Raw genomic sequence first — 21,570 nt, 5'->3', positions numbered from 1 at the left:
ACTCCAATTTCTTTTGCATTGGCTAGTGGCCCTTACATCATCTTAACATTACTTTATGTAGCCAAGGGTGTTTCTTCTCCATTGGCATGTGGTTTTTGTTCTCATGTAATATATTGTTTTAATTCTTACAGCAGTAATACTAGTTTTATATCTTGTTTTCCTTCAGTTAATACCCCTTACTTCTAATTCAGTGTTTGGTTAGACTAGGATTTATTTTAGAATGGTGTTTAATAAAAAGGGTAATGGTAAGCATCCTTGTTTTGTTCCTGATTTTTAATATAAATGCTTTTTATTTTACTCTTTTACCTTTAAATAATGAGAAGAAAATATTGTTTTATTCTCAGCTCTTAAAGACATTAATCTGAAACAGATGAAGACTTCTATCAAATGCATTTTCAGTGTCTGTATGAAGTATGCATTTTTAAAAAATCCCACTTAATACAATCAGTCTTAGAAAGTTACACATTTGGAATTATTTCTAATTATCTCTAATTTTAGACTTTTTCCTTCATAGTGAAAAAGAATTCTTTATGTAAAACTTTCATTTGGTATACATTTTATATTTTTGCTTTTCCCAAAGTTTTTAGACACTGAAGAAACTATTTATATTAATTGCTTTTGAAATTTATTTCCTTTTTGCTGTATAATGCTGTGTAACAAATCATACCCAAAGTCAGTGACTTGAAAAAACAATCATTCGTTCTCATGAGTGTGGGTTGGTTGAGATGGCTCTGCTCCAGGGTGTAGTGGAGTGACTCTGCTTATGCTATGTTTATGTGGTTTGGTTCTCCTCCAAGTGTCACTTGTCCTCCTTGCCAGGCTGGCTGGGACATACTCTTCCTATGGCCATGACAGAGGTGACAGAGAATAATCCTAACTGCCAAGCACAACTCAGACCCTTTCTTGCATCATACGTTAACATCCCATTGGCTAAAGCAACTCACTTGGTCCAACCCAAAATCCACGGCAAGGAGGCTAACGGGACGTATAAAGTCATATCAAAGGGCATGTTTTCAGGGAGGAGTGAAGACCTGGGACCAGTATTTCAGTCTACCACATACAGTTTATGCATCTGTCTTAATTGAGGTGATGAGATTAAAATAAATATTGGAGTGATAAAAAATGAATGTGTGGGATTTAATTTGGTTTTCAAGATTATTAATTGATGACCTGTGTGAAGTGTAAGATGGTAATAATTCTAGAGATTTCCATATTAAATGAAGTAAATCAGACAGATAAGTATCATATGATATCACTTAAAAGAATATCTACATGTATATTTATATGTACAACTGAATCACTTTGCTGCACACTTGAGACTAACACAATATTATAAATCAACTATACATCAAGTTTTAAAAATGGTTAAAAAGAACACATGATTACTAATGGCAGAGCTGTGACTCAGACTGCCCTCTCTCCTAAAAAAGATGGTGCTAATTCAAGAATAAGATAAAGTGGTAAGTCTTTACCTGGTCTTGAATTGTACAAATATTTTACTATATTAAATTCATTTCTTGTTATACTTTAGTTTTTTCCCTTTGTGTGATATTTTCTCTTTTTGTTGTTGCTTTAGTCACTAAATCGTGTCCAACTCTGGCAACCCCATGTACTGTGTAGCCCAGTAGGTTCCTCTGTCCATGGGATTTCCCAGGACATACTGAAGTAGGTTGCCATTTCGTTCTCCAGGGGATCTTCCCAGCCCAGGGATCAAACCTCTGTATCTCCTGCTTTGCAGGCGGGTTCTTAACCACTGAGCCACGTGGCTCATTTTCTCTTTAGGAATCAAAAATTACTGCAGGGTAATATTTTAACAATAATTTTCACCCCTAGGGTAAAAAAAAAAATAGGTTCTTTGATATAAAACACTAATATTAATGTCTTTAATCAGAGCTATTTTGGACTGTTGAAGCCAATGGCAGAAAAAGATGTCCTCATCAGTGTTTTAAAAATAATATAAATAGCCTTCTCTATGCCTCATGCTTTGTGTACCTTCCGATATTCAGTGGAAAAAAAACTATATTGTTGGCTCTCCAGTGATGCTTAAAAATCAAAGATTCAAAAAAAAAAAAAATCAAAGATTCAGTACAGTAAAAAAAAACAAAAACAGAACCTTTATCTGGTGTTTTCTTAGTGGCAGTACCAGTTTAAAATGAAAAAGGGAGGAGAAAGACTTCAGATAATATGCACATGGCTAAGTATTAGATAATAAATATTTTTCTTTTCGCAAATAGTTCTGTGGACTGGATTTGCTTTGCATGCTCTTTTCTTTCCTGTGACCTGGTTGAAAGAAGCAGCAGGCGGGGGCGTGCAGCCTTCTTTAGTCGCAGGAGTTGAATGAGTGTGGACAGAACAGAGAGAACAGGGGTCAGTGAGGGGTGTGGTGCTGCTGAGGCTGGAGTTAGGGCCTCTCTGGACAGCTTTACCCTCATCTCCCACCCTTAAAGGGCTCCCGAATCCAAGCTGTAGGATGTTAGGCCTTCTTCCTACTTTAGTGGGGAGGGAAAGTGAGGTTCTGAGATGTTCAGGGACTTGTGTGAATGTGGGACTCCTTGCAGGACCAGCGTGGGGCCTCCGTCTTGCCTTCCTGCTGTACCTTTTGTTGCAGAGAGGCTGAGTGAGGGTGTGTGGGTGTATACATCCCGGAAGAAGGGCTGAAAATCTACTGTGTGTGGGAGCAGTTCTGTGTTCCCGATAACACAGAATGTTTTAATGTTTCGCCTTGGGAAATAGTGTGGTACGGGGAAGCTGGAAAACCTCAAGATAAAAAGCAACGTGCAAGTGTATGAACGGCTACACCTCAACTGCCATAAAGACTTGAGGGGTTTTTGGATAGCCACAGCCTCACCCTTCTGAGACAGGATCCTGGTATATGAGTTGGAGGAAATGCCTTCTCCATGTTGAATTAAAATGTTTGAGAGAGGTTTGGGAATCTCTTTTTAATATTGAAATTGTAACTCTGTGCTGCTATATTTGTAGCTTAGAAAACAGTCTCATCTTAGGTAAGTTTCACAGCATAAACTTGGAAAAGAATTGGAGCTAGAAATCGTCTCTTGATCCCTTAAACAACTATCATTATTTCCATACCAACATGGTGACTGTTTCATTGAGACTTTCCTTAGTTTTAAGGTACCGTGTAGAGGTAAAGGTGGGGTACACAAAGACACAGGAACTCCTCAAAGAGCATCCAATCCAAATGTGTGCATGCATAGTCTCTTTAGTCGTGTCTGACTCTTTGTGACCCCGTGGACTGTAGCCCACCAGGCTCCTCTGTCCATGGGATTCTCCAGGAAGGAATACTGGAGTGGGTTGCCATGCCCTCCTCCAGGGGATCTTCCCAACCCAGGGATCGAACCTGGGTCTCTTATGTCTCCCACATTGGCGGCAGATTCTTTACCACTAGTGCCACCTGGGAAGCCAACAGATACATATAATAGCTCAAATAATGATGCTGTAATGATGCTTTATTGACTATGCCAAAGCCTTTGACTGTGTGGATCACAATAAACTGTGGAAAATTCTGAAAGAGATGGGACTACCAGACCACCTGACCTGCCTCTTGAGAAATCTGTATGCAGGTCAGGAAGCAACAGTTAGAACTGCACATGGAACAACAGACTCGTTTCAAATCGGGAAAGGAGTACATCAAGGCTGTATATTGTCACTCTGCTTATTTAACTTATATGCAGAGTACATCATGAGAAACACTGGGCTGGATGAAGCACAGGCTGGAATCAAGATTGCCGGGAGAAATATCAATAACCTCAGATATGCAGATGACACCACCCTTATGGCAGAAGTGAAGAAGAACTAAAGAGCCTCTTGATGAAAGTGAAAGAGGAGAGTGAAAAAATTGGCTTAAAGCTCAACATTCAGAAAACTAATATCATGGCATCTGGTCCCATCACTTCATGGCAAATAGATGGGGAAACAGTGGAAAAAGTGGCTGACTTTTATTTTTCTGGGCTCCAAAATCACTGCAGATAGTGACTGCAGCCATGAAATTAAAAGACACTTACTCCTTGGAAGAAAAGTTATGACCAACCTAGACAGCATATAAAAAAGCAGAGACATTACTTTGCCAAGAAAGGTCCCTCTAGGCAAGACTATGGTTTTTCCAGTAGTCAAGTGTGGCTGTGAGAGTTGGACTATGAAGAAAGCTGAGCACCGAAGAATTGATGCTTTTGAACTGTGGTGGTGGAGGAGACTCTTGAGAGTCCCTTGGTCTGCAAGGAGATCCAGCCAGTCCATCCTAAAGGAGATCAGTCCTGGGTGTTCATTAGAAGGACTGATGCTGAAGCTGAAATTCCAATACTTTGGCCATTTGGTGCGAAGAGCTGACTCATTTGAAAAGACCCTGATGCTGGGAAGGATTGAAGGCAGGAGGAGAAGGGGATGACAGAAGATGAGATGTTTGGATGGTATCACCGACTCAGTGGACATGAGTTTGGGTAAGCCCTGGGAGTTGGTGATGGACAGGGACGCCTGGTGTGTTGCGGTCCATGGGGTTGCAGAGTCGGACACAACTGAGTGACTGGACTGAACTGAACTGAAGTGAATGATGTAAAGCCAGTGTCACTGGTTTACGTGCACCTTCTTATGCACAGTTGCAGCGGTGTGTTAGTGTCTTCGCTATTGTGGTGAATTGACATGCACGCCTGGAGACAGGGATCAAGGTAGGGGGTTTATCTGACTCCACGCTCTGTCTTCACATCCGTTGTCTCTCATGTCTCCGGCCTGTTCATCCGCAGCGTCTCAGTTACAGTACTTGCTTGTGGTTTATCTGTGCTGGTGAAAGAGATGTTGCTTTCGAGGGAGGGCAGAGCCTTCAGTCTGTAACAGGAAGCAAGGCTGCCTCTGGCACGTGGCCCTTTGGTGCTGACGGTGCCTCCTCTCCTGTAGCCCACGTTCTCATTCCCGTCCACACGGGTGGTGCTCTGTGAGTTCAGGCTGGTTAAGATCAAATGTGATGCCTTCGCAGTGTTCTGGAAGCCCTTGGCATGCCGTCTCTTGCTGTTATTTCCTATAGAGAAGTCTTTTTGACAGATGCATTTTTTGGGTGGCAGGTGTCTTCTCAAGAATGTATCTTTGTGTTATTTGTCAGGAGATGCCTTGAATTTAAAAGTTGTCAGTATTGGCTACTGGAAATAGTGCACAGTTTGGAGTCAGACAAAACTGGGTATAGATTTGCTTGCTGTCTGCTGCTTCTCAGCTCCTCAGGTGACGCAGTGGTAAAGAAGCTGCCTGCCAGTGCAGGAGACTCAAGAGATATGGATTTGATTCCTGGGTCATAAAGATCCTCTGGAGTAGAAAATGGCAACCCATTCCAGTATTCTTACCTGGAAAAATCCCACGGACAGAGGAGCCTGGCCGGCTGCAGTCCATAGGGTCACAAAGAGTCAGACGTGACTGAGCACATACACATGTACTGCCCGTTTTCAGCCATGTGATTTGTGTGTGTTCCAGTCTTCGAGCCTCTTCTCTGCCCTCTAGGAGCCTCCCTCACAAGGTTTCTTGGCACATAGTAAGTGCACACCAAGTGCCATTAAAAAGAATTAATGTGTGAACTCTGGATTTTAGACCAAAAGAAACCGTATATTACTTTGCGAGGTTTCTTACAAGTGTTTTTCATTGTCCTCTGCAGCTTCTAAATACCTTTACCAGTTATTTGCCCTGCATATATGATGAGCTACATTTTCATGACACGTTTATTCAATAAGTGGAATTTTTTTTAAGTCTCCAGATTTTTTTTTTTCATGTGAAGCTTGAAAGGCAACTTGTGGCTTTGAATAAGAATAGCCCTGTTTAGCAGCCGAAACAGATGTGCCCGCAGCGCTTGGAAATCTTGTGTTTACAAAGTTGCTGGCTGAAAACCTTGCCAGGCCAGAGAGCATTCTAACTTTCTTTCCTAGAACAGTAACTTTTGGCGTTTATGAGCAGGGTCTCATCTGTCTGTCTGGGTTCTACTCTCCTGTACAAAAGACCATTTGTCGTGTAGTTGGCTGGGCAGGCGTCAGTGTGCCCAGGCACTACGGCAGGTGCTGGAGATGGACTCACATTCCGGGGGTCGGGGGGGAAGGGACCAGGCAGGGAGGTGAGAAGGGCATGGGGAAGATGTGCTGACAGTGCTGGCCTTGCATTAGATCAGAGGTCAGACTGGAGGCTGTGAAACCAGGAGAGGGAGACCATGCTGAAGGGTGGGGCTTGTCCCAGGCGTCTGTTACACGTCATCATCTATGCCAGACCTAGGGGATGAACACATCCATCGTACTTACCACATGATTCTCTTAGGCAAAGCACGCTGACTGAAACCACCCACCCTGGCCAGGCACCATAGTAACCAGGAGGTCCTGGTAAAGAACACAGAACTAATAAGCTACCGCCAACCAGAAGAATTTGGGAAAGGTCAAAAGGAGACACCATGTGTCCGACCGCCTCCCAGAATCCTTCTCGCTGGCATCTGTCTTGGCTAAGCAATGCATGCACCACCAGGAAGGACTCTGAGTCAGAATGAATGGTCAGAGACAACTGGGAAACTAATCCCATCACCATAAAACCCGAGACTGCAAGCCATGTGGCAGAGCATTTCTCCTGTTCTGGAGAGGGAAGCTTCCCTTACCCTGCGGTTCTCCTCCTGGGTGCCCTTTCCCCATAAAAATCTCTTACTTTGTCAGCATATGTGTCTCCTCGGACAATTCATTTCCGAGTGTTAGACAAGAGCCCACTCCCAGACCCTGGAAGGGGTCCCCCTTCCTGCAACATTTCTGTGAGGCAGGCATCTGGGCAGTGCTCAACCAGGCAATTCTTCTGTCCCGTGTGGGATCAACCTAGGTCACCTGGTGTAGTCAGCTGATGGATGGGCTGGTCTGGAGGGTCTTGGCAGCTTCAGTCACACGTGTGGTAACCTAGCAAGTGGTTGAAAGGCTGGGCTCAGCTGGGACTGCTGACTGGAGCCACTTCCATGTAGCCTCCTTGGCATGGGGGGTGGGGGGGTCCCAGCTTCCTTACAAGGCAGCTCTAAGCTCCCAAGAGACAGAAGTTCTAAGGCTTTTACAAGACCTGGCTTTGCAAGTCTTAGCATGTCACTTCCTTCCCATCCTTTTGGCAAATAAGCCATTAAGGCCAGCCCAGGTGTGGGGAGATGGAGTTAGACTCATGTTCCCTGGGAGAAGTAATGGGAACTTGTGGCTGTTTTTAATTGACCATATTGTGTACCTTGATAGGAGAGTCATTGAGAGACGTAAGGCGGGAAGTTGGATGATGGGTAGATGACATCATCAACTGTGCTTTTAGATTTGGAGGCAGATGATGTGTGCTCAAGGTTGGAATTGGGGTGGTGTGGGTAGAGTCCCTGTTTCAAAGTTCTTAGCTGTGAGGAGAAGATTGGAAAGAGAGGGGAGGTGCTGAGTGAGGCTCAGTGTTGGAGAGGCTTGCTTATTTTTACTTGGCTGGTTTGCTCTGAAGATGGGTGAGGTCCTCAAAGACCCATTCTTTTCCAAATCACACTGGCCTCTTAACTGATAACATGCCTTTGAAAGTCTCTCTTCTCCTATCTTTGGCGATACAACTTTCTCCTGGTCCTAGTTCTTTGGCCTGTGACTAAGAAGGGTTTACTTACTTATTTGAAGATATAAAAGGTATTTCTTGCAGTATCTCTGCGTCTCTGCTCCGCCGATTGAAATTAAAATGTTTCTGTATATGTTTAGTTGACATTCCTGGTTTTTGTGTTTTCATCTCTATATTAGACATGGCTTTGGGGCTGCAAGTAGAAGAATCCAATCTGAGTTAGCTAAAACCAGAAAGGATTTCATGAACAGGGGTCAGAGTACATCTGGGCCCTGAAGCATCCTCTTTCCATCTCTTTTCATTGCTTGTCCCTGTTCATCTGCTTTGCTCCTCACTTCTCTGCTGCTTCATCACAGAGCAGACTTTGACATCCCCACAGCTCCCATGCCTACAGTCTGCAGCTCTGGCCATCCATACAGACTGGCGGGTTGTCTCTGGTTCCCAGGTGTGTGTTTTCTGAGATGAGACTGTCATTGGCCAATTTGGACCAAATGTCTGCCACCAGTCACTCAGTGGGGAGGGTGCTGGCCTGGCCATTTCATTCAGATATAGTGCTGGGCTTACCTTAGGGTGTTCAGGGCTGGATTCCCTAGAAGAGATGTCATAGTGAGCAGATCTCTTAAAAAGCATCTGCCACATTCTTTGACTAGTTGCATTGACTAGCAGTGTGTAGTTGAGAGAAAGGTGCAGCGGAGAGCTGGGCAAATGCGAGGGGCACAGGACACCTTGCCAGATCTTGTACCAATTGTTCTAGGCCCCAGTGATGAAAACGTCCCTTTAAATTGTTTAGGCCCTGCCTTTGATTCACATATGTTTTTCTTAATACAGGGCGCTCATACTGGTGTAAGTGATGTGCAAATATATTAAGACACAGTTGATTTATAATGGTTGTTTAATCAGGAATATGTTCTTTAGAGTGGGGATCACAGGTACGTTTAAGAAAATCATGTCCATTATTCTGATCTTGGCTCCAAAAAAGGAGAGGATTAAGACTTGAAACAAATGATTTCTGTACTCTGGAGATGTTTTCTGTAGCTGACGTTCCTTTATGATGGAGATGGAAACAGATTAAAAACACAGCAGGAATAACTTCTGGTAATTTAAATCCATTATCATGCTGCAGCTACAGAATAGTAAAACAAACACCACAAGCTCTTGTTCCGACTTTTGCTGTTCCCCTTGGGTCTGTGTCCCCTTTGCCATACTGCCCGCCGTGTTGTCTGGGTGAGATGGGCCAGTGGCAAAGGCAGGACTTCCAGGAGAGGGTGGAGCCGCCACCCACGTCGCCTCTGGCTTTGGTGCTTGGAGGGAGCCTCAGAGTTGTCATGTTTGTCCACACAAATTTGCAACAATTCCTCTTTTGGTTCTCTTTAAAAGAACTTCTGCCAAGAGGGAGCTGGAGAATAAACATGGCATGAGACAGAAGTCAGAATGTACAGGGACCTGTAATCTAGATTAGAAAATACAGGTGAAAATGGAAATGCTCTTGCAAGCCTGCATTCTTTTTAAACACTGGTATTGGCTTTAAGGCAGGGGTCCCCAACGCCCCCCACCCCCAAGAAAAAAACCTAGGGACTGCACAGCAGGAGGTGAGCAGGCGAAGCTTCATATGTATTTACAGCTGCTCCCCATTGCTCACAGTATAGCCTGAGCCTCACCTCCTGTCAGATTTGAGATGGCATTAGATTCTTCCGTGGTGGCTCAGACGGTAAAGTGGCTGCCTACAATGCGGGAGACCCGGGTTCAATTCCTGGGTCAGGAAGATCTCGTGGAGAAGGAAATGGCAACCCACTCCAGTATTCTTGCCTGGAAAATCCCATGGACGGAGGAACCTGGTAGGCTACAGTCCATGGGGTCACGAAGAGTCGGACATGACTGAGCAACTTCACTTTCTTTCTTAGATTCTCTTAAGAGAGTGAACCCTACTCTGAGCTGCTCATGCCAGGGATCTAGGTGGTGTGCTCCTTATGACAATCATCCCCAAACCATCCCCCCAACCTACCCCCTGGTCTGTGGAGAAATTGTTTTCTACAAAATCTATCCCTGGTGCCAAAAAGGTGGGGACCACTGGCTTAAGGTATTAATTTAGGGAAATCTGCTTAAGGACAAGTAATATTTCCCAGGTGACTTTTTAAAATATTTGATAGTTTGTGGACCAAAACTCCTCTTTCATACGTTTGGGCTTTTTAATGGGCAACCTTATAGAGGCATACTTTGTTTAATTTTTGAAGGCTAGCTTTCACTAACCTGACAGTATAGAGTTCAAATAGCAGTTGGATGGAGGTAGAGAATTCAGAACTTTTAAGAATGCAAGGAACTACATTTGATCTTCTTACAAATAAAGATCCTACAGACATTAAGATGATTTGAGAGTGAGAGATGAGGTTTAATTAGGATGCTCTTTTCTAACCAATTCATTTAAAAATATTTCTCAAGTGTTTCTCCAGGGTCCATTAGGATGACGTTTGCTGAATTGAGCCGGCGTTAATACAGCCTCTGCAGAATTCTCATTTGCTTACTTCTACTTGGTCTCTTCTGAAAAGATTTGAAGCGTCTGACTTTATAGAATAAGGAACCTATAATTACTTTGTGTATCACTCTTAAATTAAGTTTCTGGAAGTGATTTGAATTTCATTACAGCCGAAGTCTCAAAGTCCGTTTTGTGTCCCTTTTTGTGGGGTGCTTACTGGACAAGTCTTTATGAGCATTCCTGTCTTTTCCCTTAATTCCATCAGAGTTTTATTCTGAATGCCTTTAAAAATCTACAAATAAATGAACTCTTTCATCTCTGTTTATAGGTACAATGGTGCTTTACCTAATGGGGACAGAGGCCGGAGGAAAAGCAGATTTGCTCTCTACAAGCGGCCAAAGGCTAATGGAGTCAAACCCAGCACAGTCCATGTGATATCCACTCCACAGGCGTCCAAGGTAGGGGACTCCTTGGAATGGGGAGGGCCGACAGTGAATCATGGGTGTCCTTGTCAGCTGCTCTTTCCTTTTAGCCTCATGTCTCTGTGGGACAGTGTCCCAGCCATTTGAGCTGGATAATCTTGGTTGTGAAAGGCTGTTGTGTACATAGCCCGTTGTGTGTTTCACAGCATCCCTGACCTCTACCCACTAGAGGCCAATAGCGCATCGACCCCCATGCCCCCAGCCACTTTGGGACAACCAAGACTGTCTCCCAAACTTGCCATGTGTCCTCTGGGGGCTAGGAGGCAAAGGGGCACCCTCCCCTCTGTCCCCTACCCCCGCCCCATAGTGAACCACTGCTTTAGGATGTAGTGACGTCAGCATAGATCAATTGAGGATGGTTGTGGTTGAGAGAGAAACGATGTTCTTTTTCCTGAAGAGTGTTCTGTATTAAATTTTCATATAAACCTCATTAAGATTTGCTGTTTTCCTCTGTTACTTGAGTAGTGGGTATTTTCACATAATTTGCATGTACATGGAATTGAATTTGTGTAATTATTAGGAAGATTGGAAGTAAACAGAGCTAAGTGCAATAAGAAGTCTATGATGCATACTTCTTGTAAGTGTGAAGTATATAAAATGTTCGTTTTTTATGAATATTTCGTTTGTTTTCTGACCCGTAAGTGTAGAGGAAACCTGAATTTCCATTCTGGTTTATATAGTGTACCTATTAGATTTTATGACAGTTTTTCTTTTAATTAAACATGTTACTTAATGTGTATAGTTTACTTTTTACAAAATAATTATATCTACATGAAGTTATTTCATATGGGGCATTGGCTGTATATATTTATCATAATGGGTTTGAACCATCTGGAATAAATAAGAGACTTTCTTTCAATTTTTTTTTTTTTTGCTGAAAAGCAGCAGTTCAAAGAGAAATGAACAGCTTCATGGAAGCATCTGTGGTGTTTATACTCAGAAACAGGTCACCTCTGTTAACTTTTTTATTTAAAAATTCTTGTTGTTTCTGAAGCAGTACCGTGGAAGAAGTTTGCAAGTTTGTGTCAATTAAGAATCTCTTGTATTAGGGAGGGGATGGTTAGATCAGAATATATCAAATACCAAGGAAACAGGAAAGAATAATACATAGTGGTCATATTTTTGGCTAGAGAAAGGGAAGTAAGGTGCAAGTTTTAGGAAGGGACGGACACTCGCTAGGGTAAACAGAGGAAATCAGCCTTACTGATTCTGAGAAAAGGAGGAAGTGAAATGGCAACAGAATCTTGGAAGGTCAAAGAATTATGAGAAATATTTTATAGTCCAAAAATATTTGGAGGGGAAGAATACCAAGACAAATGTTTTTAAGCATGTGATGAGTGCCAAAAATACTCTTATTATAGACATGGTCTTTATAATTTTGTCTATGGTCGATATTTATTTTTTCTTCTTTTGGTTCTGTACCTTTTTATGTCTCCTTTTTTTGATCTCAGATTTTATATTGATACGATGGCTTCAGATATTTAAAAAGATTATAGAAATTTTTGGTTACTTACACTTCATGTTATGGTAGGATATGAAATATACCTTCCAATAGCTGCTCTTAGAGTATCATGGGTCTTCCTTACTTATTACCCACCTCCATCTGCTCCAGTTTTAGCTTTTTCTATTTTACCTTTGTATCTAGATTTTATCTGATGATATTTAGATTATAATCTTTTGGAAGCTGTTTAAATCTGTTTAAACCTATCATTGAGAGTACTAATAGTAGGGGAAGTTGTGTTTTGGTGTTACAACCTGGAAAAAAATGCATTCTCAGGGCCTCAGTTTCTCATTTATAAAGTGAGTTCATGATGGTCAAGAGCCATGTGGATTCAGGGAAGGTACTTTGGTTACAAGCAACAGAAATGATTCTGGCTATATCACACCAAAAAAAAAAGCAAATATGGAGACATTATTAAAGGTTAGGCTACAGATAGCTCTCTGAATTGGGGGAAATTTTGAGTAACCACGTTTTGTGAGAGAAGTGAACCAGAGTGTCCAAAGGAGTTAACATAGATATTCTTTCCAGGGTGTTATAAAGTGGCTCCACTTTTTTAATTTTTCAGGAAAGAGAATCCAGTAGGTGTGCACAGGGTCAGTCAAGGAAGACCAAGGGAGATGAGTGGACCCAACATATTTATCGTGAGCTGATCACCTGCCCATACTGCCTTTCCCTTATTCATCTTGGGACCTGTATGTCCAGGGCCTCATGCATAGTACTTCATCCTACCTGAACTGGTACCTTAGTCACAAATCCCTCTGTTTTTCTGTTCCCTTTTGAACTCCCACCCGAGTCAGCATTGCCTGACTGCGCCTGTTGCCACCTGCCCTGTTGGCCCCAGACAAAGTCTCTTATGTGTTAAATCTTTTCCTCAAATGCTGCTCCTCTACCTTACCTTAACTGAGTCCTGGTTTTTCCCCAGGGTGCTCTTTTTCCATCTCTTTTAGTTCATGACACTAGAAATGATTTCATTTTGTTTCCATTTCAGTCTCTTCTTTTGTAACCCTATGTTTTTCATCTAAGTTCCCCTTTCCCCTCCTTCTTTGGACCTCACTGACCTATAACCCACTCTTCCGCATGTTTCCGTGACCCAGGCCCAAGCTCAGTCTCCCTGACTCTCCAGGCCCCATTCAGCCATACAGGAGGATCCATGGTGTAACCTTTTTTCTTTTTTTAAAACACATCCATGGTATAAATGGAAAAACTGTAACTTTTCAGTTTCAGAGACTGTCACTTCTGTTCTGCTTTCCCTACTAGTATGATGGACTTGATGGCCCACTGTCACTTAACCTCTATTGTTAGCATAACCTTGAGTTCATTCTACTTGTGTATGCATATGCTTGGCTTATCTGATTTCATCAGGGCTTACAGTCCTTTAGCCTGTCCTTACTTGCCATGATTGTTAGTGTGTTTCTAGTCTTCCTTCCCACTCACCCTGTATCCCATCAGAAGGCCTGGGTATGTGGTGGTCTTGGCAAAAGCTGTTTGACCTGAACCAACACGTGCTTAGCTGTGAAATTTCTAATGCTGCAGTGTTGGTAATGAAAGGGTCATCTTTGAGTGGAATTGTACAAGTGAGGGCTGTTAGGGTGGGGGTGGCTACTGTTGTTAGAACGTGAGGGCTTGGCCTCTGACCACGTTGTTTCTTCCCTCTGCCACCATCATTCCTTCTGCCCCACGGTCTGGGGAGAGGCCAGGGAGACCCCTTTGCTGATGGTGGTGGCAGCTGGAAAATGGGCCCTCTTAGTCTTCTGTGCCTCCCAGTATCCAAGCTAAGTCAGGTGAGCTTGGCAAGTGTGTGCCACTGTTGTGTGATTGCTATTTGTGTAATCACTATTTGCATAATATTCATTTGTGTACATATTTGCTCATTACTTTGTCAGCAAAGGTCTGTCTAGTCAAGGCTATGGTTTTTCCAGTGGTCATGTATGGATGTGAGAGTTGGACTGTGAAGAAAGCTGAGCACTGAAGAGTTTTTGAACTTTTTGCTTTTGAACTTTGGTGTTGGAGAAGACTCTTGAGAGTCCCTTGGAGTGCAAGGAGATCCAACCAGCCCATCTTAAAGGATATCAGTCCTGGATGTTTATTGGAAAGATGATGTTGAAGCTGAAACTCCATTACTTTGGCCATCTGATGGGAAGAGCTAACTCATTTGAAAAGACCCTGATGCTGGGAAGGATTGAGGGCAGGAGGAGAAGGGGATAACAGAGGATGAGATGGTTGGATGGCATCACCGACTCAATGGACATGGGTTTGGGTGGACTCCGGGAGTTGGTGATGGACAGGGAGGCCTGGTGTGCTGTGTGGTTCATGGGGTCGCAAAGAGTCGGACACGACTGAGCAACTGAACTGAACTTGCTCTTGAAATAGTAATACTCAAAGATATTTCTCCTGTTATGTAATGTGTTTTAAAAAGACAAAACAAAACCTGAAGCCCTGTTTTACTTTTAGCAGGTCTATTACATAGATATAGGGCACTTAGCAATTTATTTCTGTTTGTGTTCAATGGATATTTATCTAGCCCTTTTCTGTAGCCAGCCATTATGCTAGGTATTGGATGTACTATAGGGACCAAAACATGTCTGCGTGGGGCTATTCATCTTGTGAGTAGGCAAACAATAAGTAATCATGTGGATACATATTTAACTGCACATTTTGAAGAGCATGGTGCAGAAAAAGAATAAGGGGCTGTGAGAAGAGGAGGCATAGAGTTTAGTCTGGGTGGATGGGGAAGGATCTCTGAGGAAGTGTCCTGTGAGCTTTGAGCTGAAGATTAAAGAGGAGTTAGTCAGGTGAGCAGGGAGGTCTGGAGCTCTTAGGGTCCTGGTTGGAAAATTTGTTTTTTTTTCTTTCCAAGGAGAAACATTGAAGGGTGTTCAGAGGTCGATTTATGCTTGTTCATTTACTTTTCAGTGATGGGGGTGGGCAACGATTTTACTTATTTAACCTGTAAATAGTAGATGGTTGTGGTGGGGTTGGTGATGATGCCTGATGGGTAAATATTTTGCTGGCAACGTGGTTTAAATTTAGCAGCATTACTGTGGAAAACTCTTCATCATGGTTTCCCCTTCTTAGATTGTGTTTTATTGAAATCTCCTTTTTTGGAAATTTTTACTTTTAAAAAGAAATTGAATAGCACTGTGTTCCAGTTGGCATTATTTCAGAATGGAAAATATCAGTGGTCCCAAGAATGACAGTTTAGAGAAAAATTAGGGCTATTTAGTGTGACTGTCACAACCAGGATTGCTTTTAAGCTATTTACATTGGGATGGCTCTACTGATTGGGAAGATGTTTAAACACTTTCCTAATCGGTCAGTGAATGATGTAAATGTGAAAAGTGGTAAAAGTTAACGAAACACATTTCAGTGTGAACTCGTTAGTTCAGCTAATTTCCTGGGCTTTAGTGGGGTCTGGTTTTGCAGCACTCACTCGGTCCAGCCTGGGTCTTAGTGGCAGTAGTGGCATATCTCCACTGCGCATTCCTTGTGAAGCTGGAGCCTTCTGTGCTTTCAAAGAACCATCTGTTTATCATTATCCTCAGATTTTTAAAATTGCTACAGCTTTGTAAATAGTTGAGTTTTAAATAGTTTTTATTTTGGTTCCTTTCATTGTTACTGCACTGTAATTCTTGAGTTAGTAGTGTCTGTTGTTTTGATATTTATAAGTACAAGAACTAATTTTATTATATTATTATAAATGAAGAGGCAGCAAAATTTTATTGTCTTAGACAAACATGAATATTCTGAATCTGTCAGAGGTGATAAAAAAGAAATAGTAGTAGTAAGCTGAAATCCAGAATATCTCTTGATACACCACAGGAATACAAACCTAAAACAAATAATTTGTATGTCTAGGATGAAACACAGTTTGATTATTTTAACAAAAAACATAAACATGAACAGCCTATCTTTTTTAAAATTTATCTTTTATTGAAGTATAGTTGAATTACAGTGTTGTGTTAATCACTACTGTACAACAAATGAACAGCCTATCTTTATACCTCAAGGGACTAGCAAAAGAACAAACTTAAGCCCAAAATTAGTAGAAGGAAGGAAATAATAAAGGTAAGAGCAGAAGTAAATGAATGAGCCCAAGGAGATTATAGAAAATATTAGTGAAACTAAGAGCTGGGTTTTTTAAAAATATAAACAAAAGAGACAAATCTTTAGCTGGATTGAGCAAGAATAAAAGAGGACTCAAAATTTGAAATGAAAAAGATGTTACAACTATACTGTAGAAGTCAAAAGATCACAGGAGACTGACATGAACAACTATATACCAACAAATTGGTTAACATAGAAGAAATAAATTCCTAAAAACATAAACTCTGCCAAGACTGAATCATGGAGAAATAGAAAATCTGAACAGATCGATTACTAGTAAGGAGATTGGATCAATAATCAGAAACCTCCCTACAGACAAAAGTCCAGGCCCATACTTTGGTGAATTTTACCAAATGTTTAATGAAGAATTAATACCAATTCTACTCCTTTTCAAAATCTTTCAAAAAACTGAAGATGAGGGAACACTTTTAAACTAAATTTTATAAGGCCAGCGTTACCCTAATACCAAAACCAGACAAGGACACTACAAAATATATATATATATACATGCCAGTATTCCTGATGAACATAGAAGCAAAAATCCTCAAAATAAAATTTTAACAAACCAAATTTAACGGTACATTAAAAGTGTACATCATACACTTTGATCAAGAGGGGTTTATTCCAGGGAAGCAAGAGTGATTCAACAACTGCAGATCAATCAGTGTGATATGCACATAAACAATATGAAGGATAAAAACCATATGTTCATCTCACTAAGTGCCAAAAAGCATTTGACAAAAAATCCAACATCCATTTATGATTAAAAAGAGACCTCAGCACACTGAGCACAGAGGGAATGTGCCTCAGCATAATGAAGACCATGTATGACAGCCCACAGCTAACATCATAATCAACAGTGAAAAACCAAAAGCTTTTTCTTTAAAATCAGGAATAAGACAATGATACCCATTATGGCCACTTGTATTCAACATAGATAGTACTGAAGCCCTAGCTAAAGGAATTAGGCAAGGAAAGAATGAAAAAGTATCCAAATTAGAAGAAGTAAGATTGTCTCTGTTTGCTGATTACTTAAAATTGCGTATTGAAAACCCTAGAGATTCCACCAAAAAACTTTTAAAACTAATAAATTCATTAATGCTAAAGAGTACAGAATTCAGAAATGAATTATAAGAGTAATGAAGAAAATAATCCCACTTACAGTTGTATCAAAAAGAATAAAATCACTCAGAATAAATTTAATCAAGGGGGTGAAAGATCTGTACACTAAAAACAAAAGTCATTGATGAAAGAAATTGAAAAAGACACAAATAAACGGAAGGATATCCTGTGTTCCTGGATTGGAAGAATTAATATTGTTAAAATGTCCATACCAACCAAAGCAATCTACAGATTCAGTGTAATCTCTATCAAAATTCCAGTATCATTTTTCACAGAAATAGAACAGATCATCCTGAAATTCTCATGGAACCACACAAGACTCTAAATAGCCAAAGCAGCCATAAGGAAGAACAGCAAAGCTGGAGATATCATACTCCTGCCTTCATTCTGTATTTCAAAGTAATTGCATCATAATCAGAGCAATATGGTATTGGCACAAAAACAGATATATAGATCAGTGTAACAGAATAGAGAACCCAGAAATAAACCCACACATATATGGTCAATTTATGATGGAGCCAAGAATACTCAATGGGGAAAAGATAAATGCTGTTGGAAAAATCGGACATCCACATTCAAAAGAATGAAACTGGACCACTTACACAAAAATCAACTCAAAATGGATTAAAGATTTGAATGTAAGGCTTGAAATCATACAATTCCTAGAAGAAAACATAGCTTTTTGACATTGGTCTTGGTGATGATTTCTTCAATTTGGCACCAAAAATAAAGGCAACAAAAGCAAAAATAAACCAGTGTGTCTATAATAAACTAAAAGACTTTTGCACAGCAAAGGAAACTATCCACAAAATGAAGAGGCAACCTACTGAATGGGCGAAAGCATTTGTAAATCATGTGTCTGATAGGGGTTAATATCTAAAATATATAAATAACTCATATAACTTAATAGCAAAGTGAAGAAACCCTAACAATATGATTTAAAAATGGGTAAAAGATCTTAAAAGACATTTTTCCAAAGAAGGCATCCAGGTGACCAAAAAATACATGAAAAAGTGCTCAACATTACTAATCATCAGTGAAATGCAAATTAGAACCAGAGTGATATTGCCTCATGCCTATTAGAATGAGTGTAATCATAAGGACAAGAAATAACAAGCGTTGGAGGGAACCCTTGTATACTGTTGGTGGGGCTGCAAGTTGGTGTAGCCACTGTGAAAAACAGTTTGGAGATTTTTTCAAATAGCTAAAACGACAATGCCCATGTTACCCGGCATTGTAACTCCTACATGTGGAAAGGCAATGAAAAAGAAAATCTTGAAGAAGTATCTGTTTGAATGAATAGCCCATGTTCATTGCTTCATTATTTGTATTAACCAAGATATGGGAACAACCTGTGTTCATCAACAGTTGAAGGCATAAAGGTGTGACATACATGTATATACAATGGGATATCGTTTAGCCATGAGAAAGAAGGACATCTTACCATTTGCAACAGCATGGATGGACCTTGGAGGCATTGTGCTAAGTGAGTTAAGTCAGGGAAAGACAGATTCTGTATATCACATATACCTGGAATCTAAAGAACTGAACTTACTAGAAACAGACTAGAATGATGGTTATCAAGGGGTTGGGGAAATGTGGAGATGTTAGTCAGTGTATAAACCCCCAGTTACAATTTGAATAAGTTCTGGGGATCTAATGTACAGCATGCTGGTTATAGTTAATTATACTGTTTTATATACTTGAGAATTGCTAAGAGTTAATCTTGAATGTTCTCACCTTACGAAAGAAATAGTAATTTTGTGACATGATGGAAGTGTCATGAAATATTTCATGAAAATATCAAATTAATCTTGACAGTGTATCTGACAACATATCTTGACAACAAGGTTTATGTTGTGTACTTTGACAGCATACCTCATTATAACTGCAAAAAATAAACAGAAGTCAGTTTTCAAAAAAATGAGAAAATAACTTCCCAAAATATTTTATCAAAGGGTATTGCTAGAGCAGAGGAAAAAGTATTTATGAAATACTGACACAATATACTATATAAAGTAACTTTCTGACTTGAAGTATTTATTAACACTTCAAAAAATAGTTCTTATATTATGGCAGGGTTATAGTCCTAATTGTTGTAAAACACATCTACTGAGATAAAAGAACAACTTTTTGGAAAACTTAGGAATTAGGCAGTAAAATTTTAGTTAAAGACAAAGCTCCCACCATTTCACATAGAAGTGGTTTAATAATTTACTTAAAATGCAATATTCAGGATTTTGAAGATAGGTGATGGTTTTTTTTGATCTCACGGAGCCAAAAGGAACAACATCTAAAATATATTAAACTTTATTGATATATTCAAGAAAAATAGTCTTAATGAGAAATATTTATATGAAAACTTTATGAATTTTGTTCAGGTGGTACAAGTATAGTGCTAGAGAGAAAAAAAGTCTGAAATTACAGAAAATTTCTGGATATTTTTATTTGATGTTTACTTATTTCTGGATCATGGCATAAAAAGATAGAAGTCAAATAAACTTATGATTTATTTGATCTTATGGTATTTAACTCTCTGGTATTTGGTATACCTAAGAACTTGGGATTGAAATAATGAAATATACAGTTGACCTTTGAACAACACAGGCTTGAACTGTATGGGTTCACTTATACATGGATTTTGTTTTTTCAATAGTAAATACTGCAGAACTGCATGATCTGCAGTTGATTGAATCCCTGGATGCAGAGGAACCATGTAAATGGAGGGCTGACTCAAGTTATACTAAGATTTTTGACTGCGTGGAGGGTGTTTGCCCAAAGCCCCCATGATATGAAGTTCAAGGGTCAGTTGTATTTACCTTTGGATGAACTCTGTTTGGAAATCATATAAAGACTTGACTGCTTACTTTAGTAGACAGCTTTTGAATAATTAGTTTTATTTTTAAAAAAGATTTAGCTTGATTATATGCTATTCTAACCATTCTTATTTCTTAATTTTAGAAGAAAGAAAATTTCTAACTATTAAAATGGATAGATTTCTTTGACAAGTAATAGGTAATAGAACATATAAAACAAAATACAGGAAACTGATAGAGAAGCAGAGACTGTTAGAGAAACATTTCAAATGAAGTATTTCAAGAGAAAAATTATTAAATTATCCAACAAGTTACATGAAAATACACTTAGTTGATGACAAATCTGAGGAATATAGTTAACTTTGAATAACTTCTTTTTAATATATTGGTTCTTAGAATTTAGCTAGTTGATTGTTACCAAAGCACCATAGATTGAAGGTAAACAATATTTTGTAAAAATAAGCTAGATAATTGAACATGACAGTTCAGTAAGTGATTTTTATAATGGTGATAGAAATAGTGAATAATATTAAGGTTAGAAAAAAAATTGAATTTAATTGACATTGGTTCACCATAAGATAGCATAGTATTTACCAAGAACAGTACTATGTTATGGAGAAAACCTGTATTATCAAGACTCAATTCACCTGTTGTCTTTCAGTAACTGGGGGGTGTTACTGGAGGAGCTTGGTTGGTTGTATTGAATCATATCTCAGACATTGCTTACCTGTGACAGATGCACATCAAATAAAGGATCACGCCAGTATTTTTAACAATTAACAGATGACTTGGAAATTATTAACATGATTTGATGAGTGTTTGGTGTTGTAACTTGCAGTTTTAAACTGTGTGTAGTTCATACTTAGAGAATAAATGGAAGGCTAAAGTTTTTTTGATTTATATGCTTATTCATTTTCATTATAATTCTGATTGTTAAATATTGTCCCTCCTGACATGAATAATTTTAATGTATCTGAGATTAGGTGATTATCTCATTGTTTGTTTTATGTAGCATTAGTTTTAACATCAATAATTGGTTGTTATTAAGGAGAAAGCAATGGCAGCCCACTCCAGTACTGTTGCCTGGAAAATCCCGTGGATGGAGGAGCCTGGTAGGTTGCAGTCCATGGGGTCACTAAGAGTCGGACACGACTGAGCGACTTCACTTTCACTTTTCACTTTCATGCATTGGAGAAGGAAATGGCAACCCACTCCAGTGTTCTTGCCTGGAGAATCCCAGGGACAGGGAGCCTGGTGGGGTCGCACAGAGTTGGACACGACTGAAGTGACTTAGCAGCAGCAGTACATTTCTGTAAATTTTAACTCAGTACATTTATTGATGTTTTCCTGAAGTTTTTGATAGTTACTACAAATAGTGTTACATGTAGCAATTTGCAAGTTCTCTTCCCTTCTTACTGTTTGTGGTTTAGCTTTGACTTCTGTTGTTCACAAAGTAAGCAACAGTAGGCTTTCTTGTTTAAGTACATTGTCTTTCAAATCACCTAAGTA

General features: G+C 39.9%; 1 protein-coding gene across 4 annotated transcripts in view; it reads left to right on the top strand.

Moving 5' to 3' along the window:
• PELI2 (pellino E3 ubiquitin protein ligase family member 2) overlaps nucleotides 1-21,570 on the top strand; it is a 202,226-nt gene that overhangs the window by 41,454 nt on the left and 139,202 nt on the right. For all 4 annotated transcript variants that reach the window (XM_043918931.1, XM_043918930.1, XM_043918932.1 and 1 more), the window contains exon 2: nucleotides 10,365-10,494. In XM_043918931.1, coding sequence (XP_043774866.1) covers nucleotides 10,365-10,494 — 130 coding nt within the window. The remainder of the gene's footprint in view (nucleotides 1-10,364; nucleotides 10,495-21,570) is intronic.

The sequence above is a fragment of the Cervus elaphus genome, chromosome 12 (genome assembly GCF_910594005.1).
Source record: "Cervus elaphus chromosome 12, mCerEla1.1, whole genome shotgun sequence".
Lineage (NCBI taxonomy): Eukaryota > Metazoa > Chordata > Mammalia > Artiodactyla > Cervidae > Cervus > Cervus elaphus.
The sequence above is the reverse complement of the archived record's forward strand: the minus strand, read 5'-3'. Positions and strand labels throughout refer to the sequence as shown.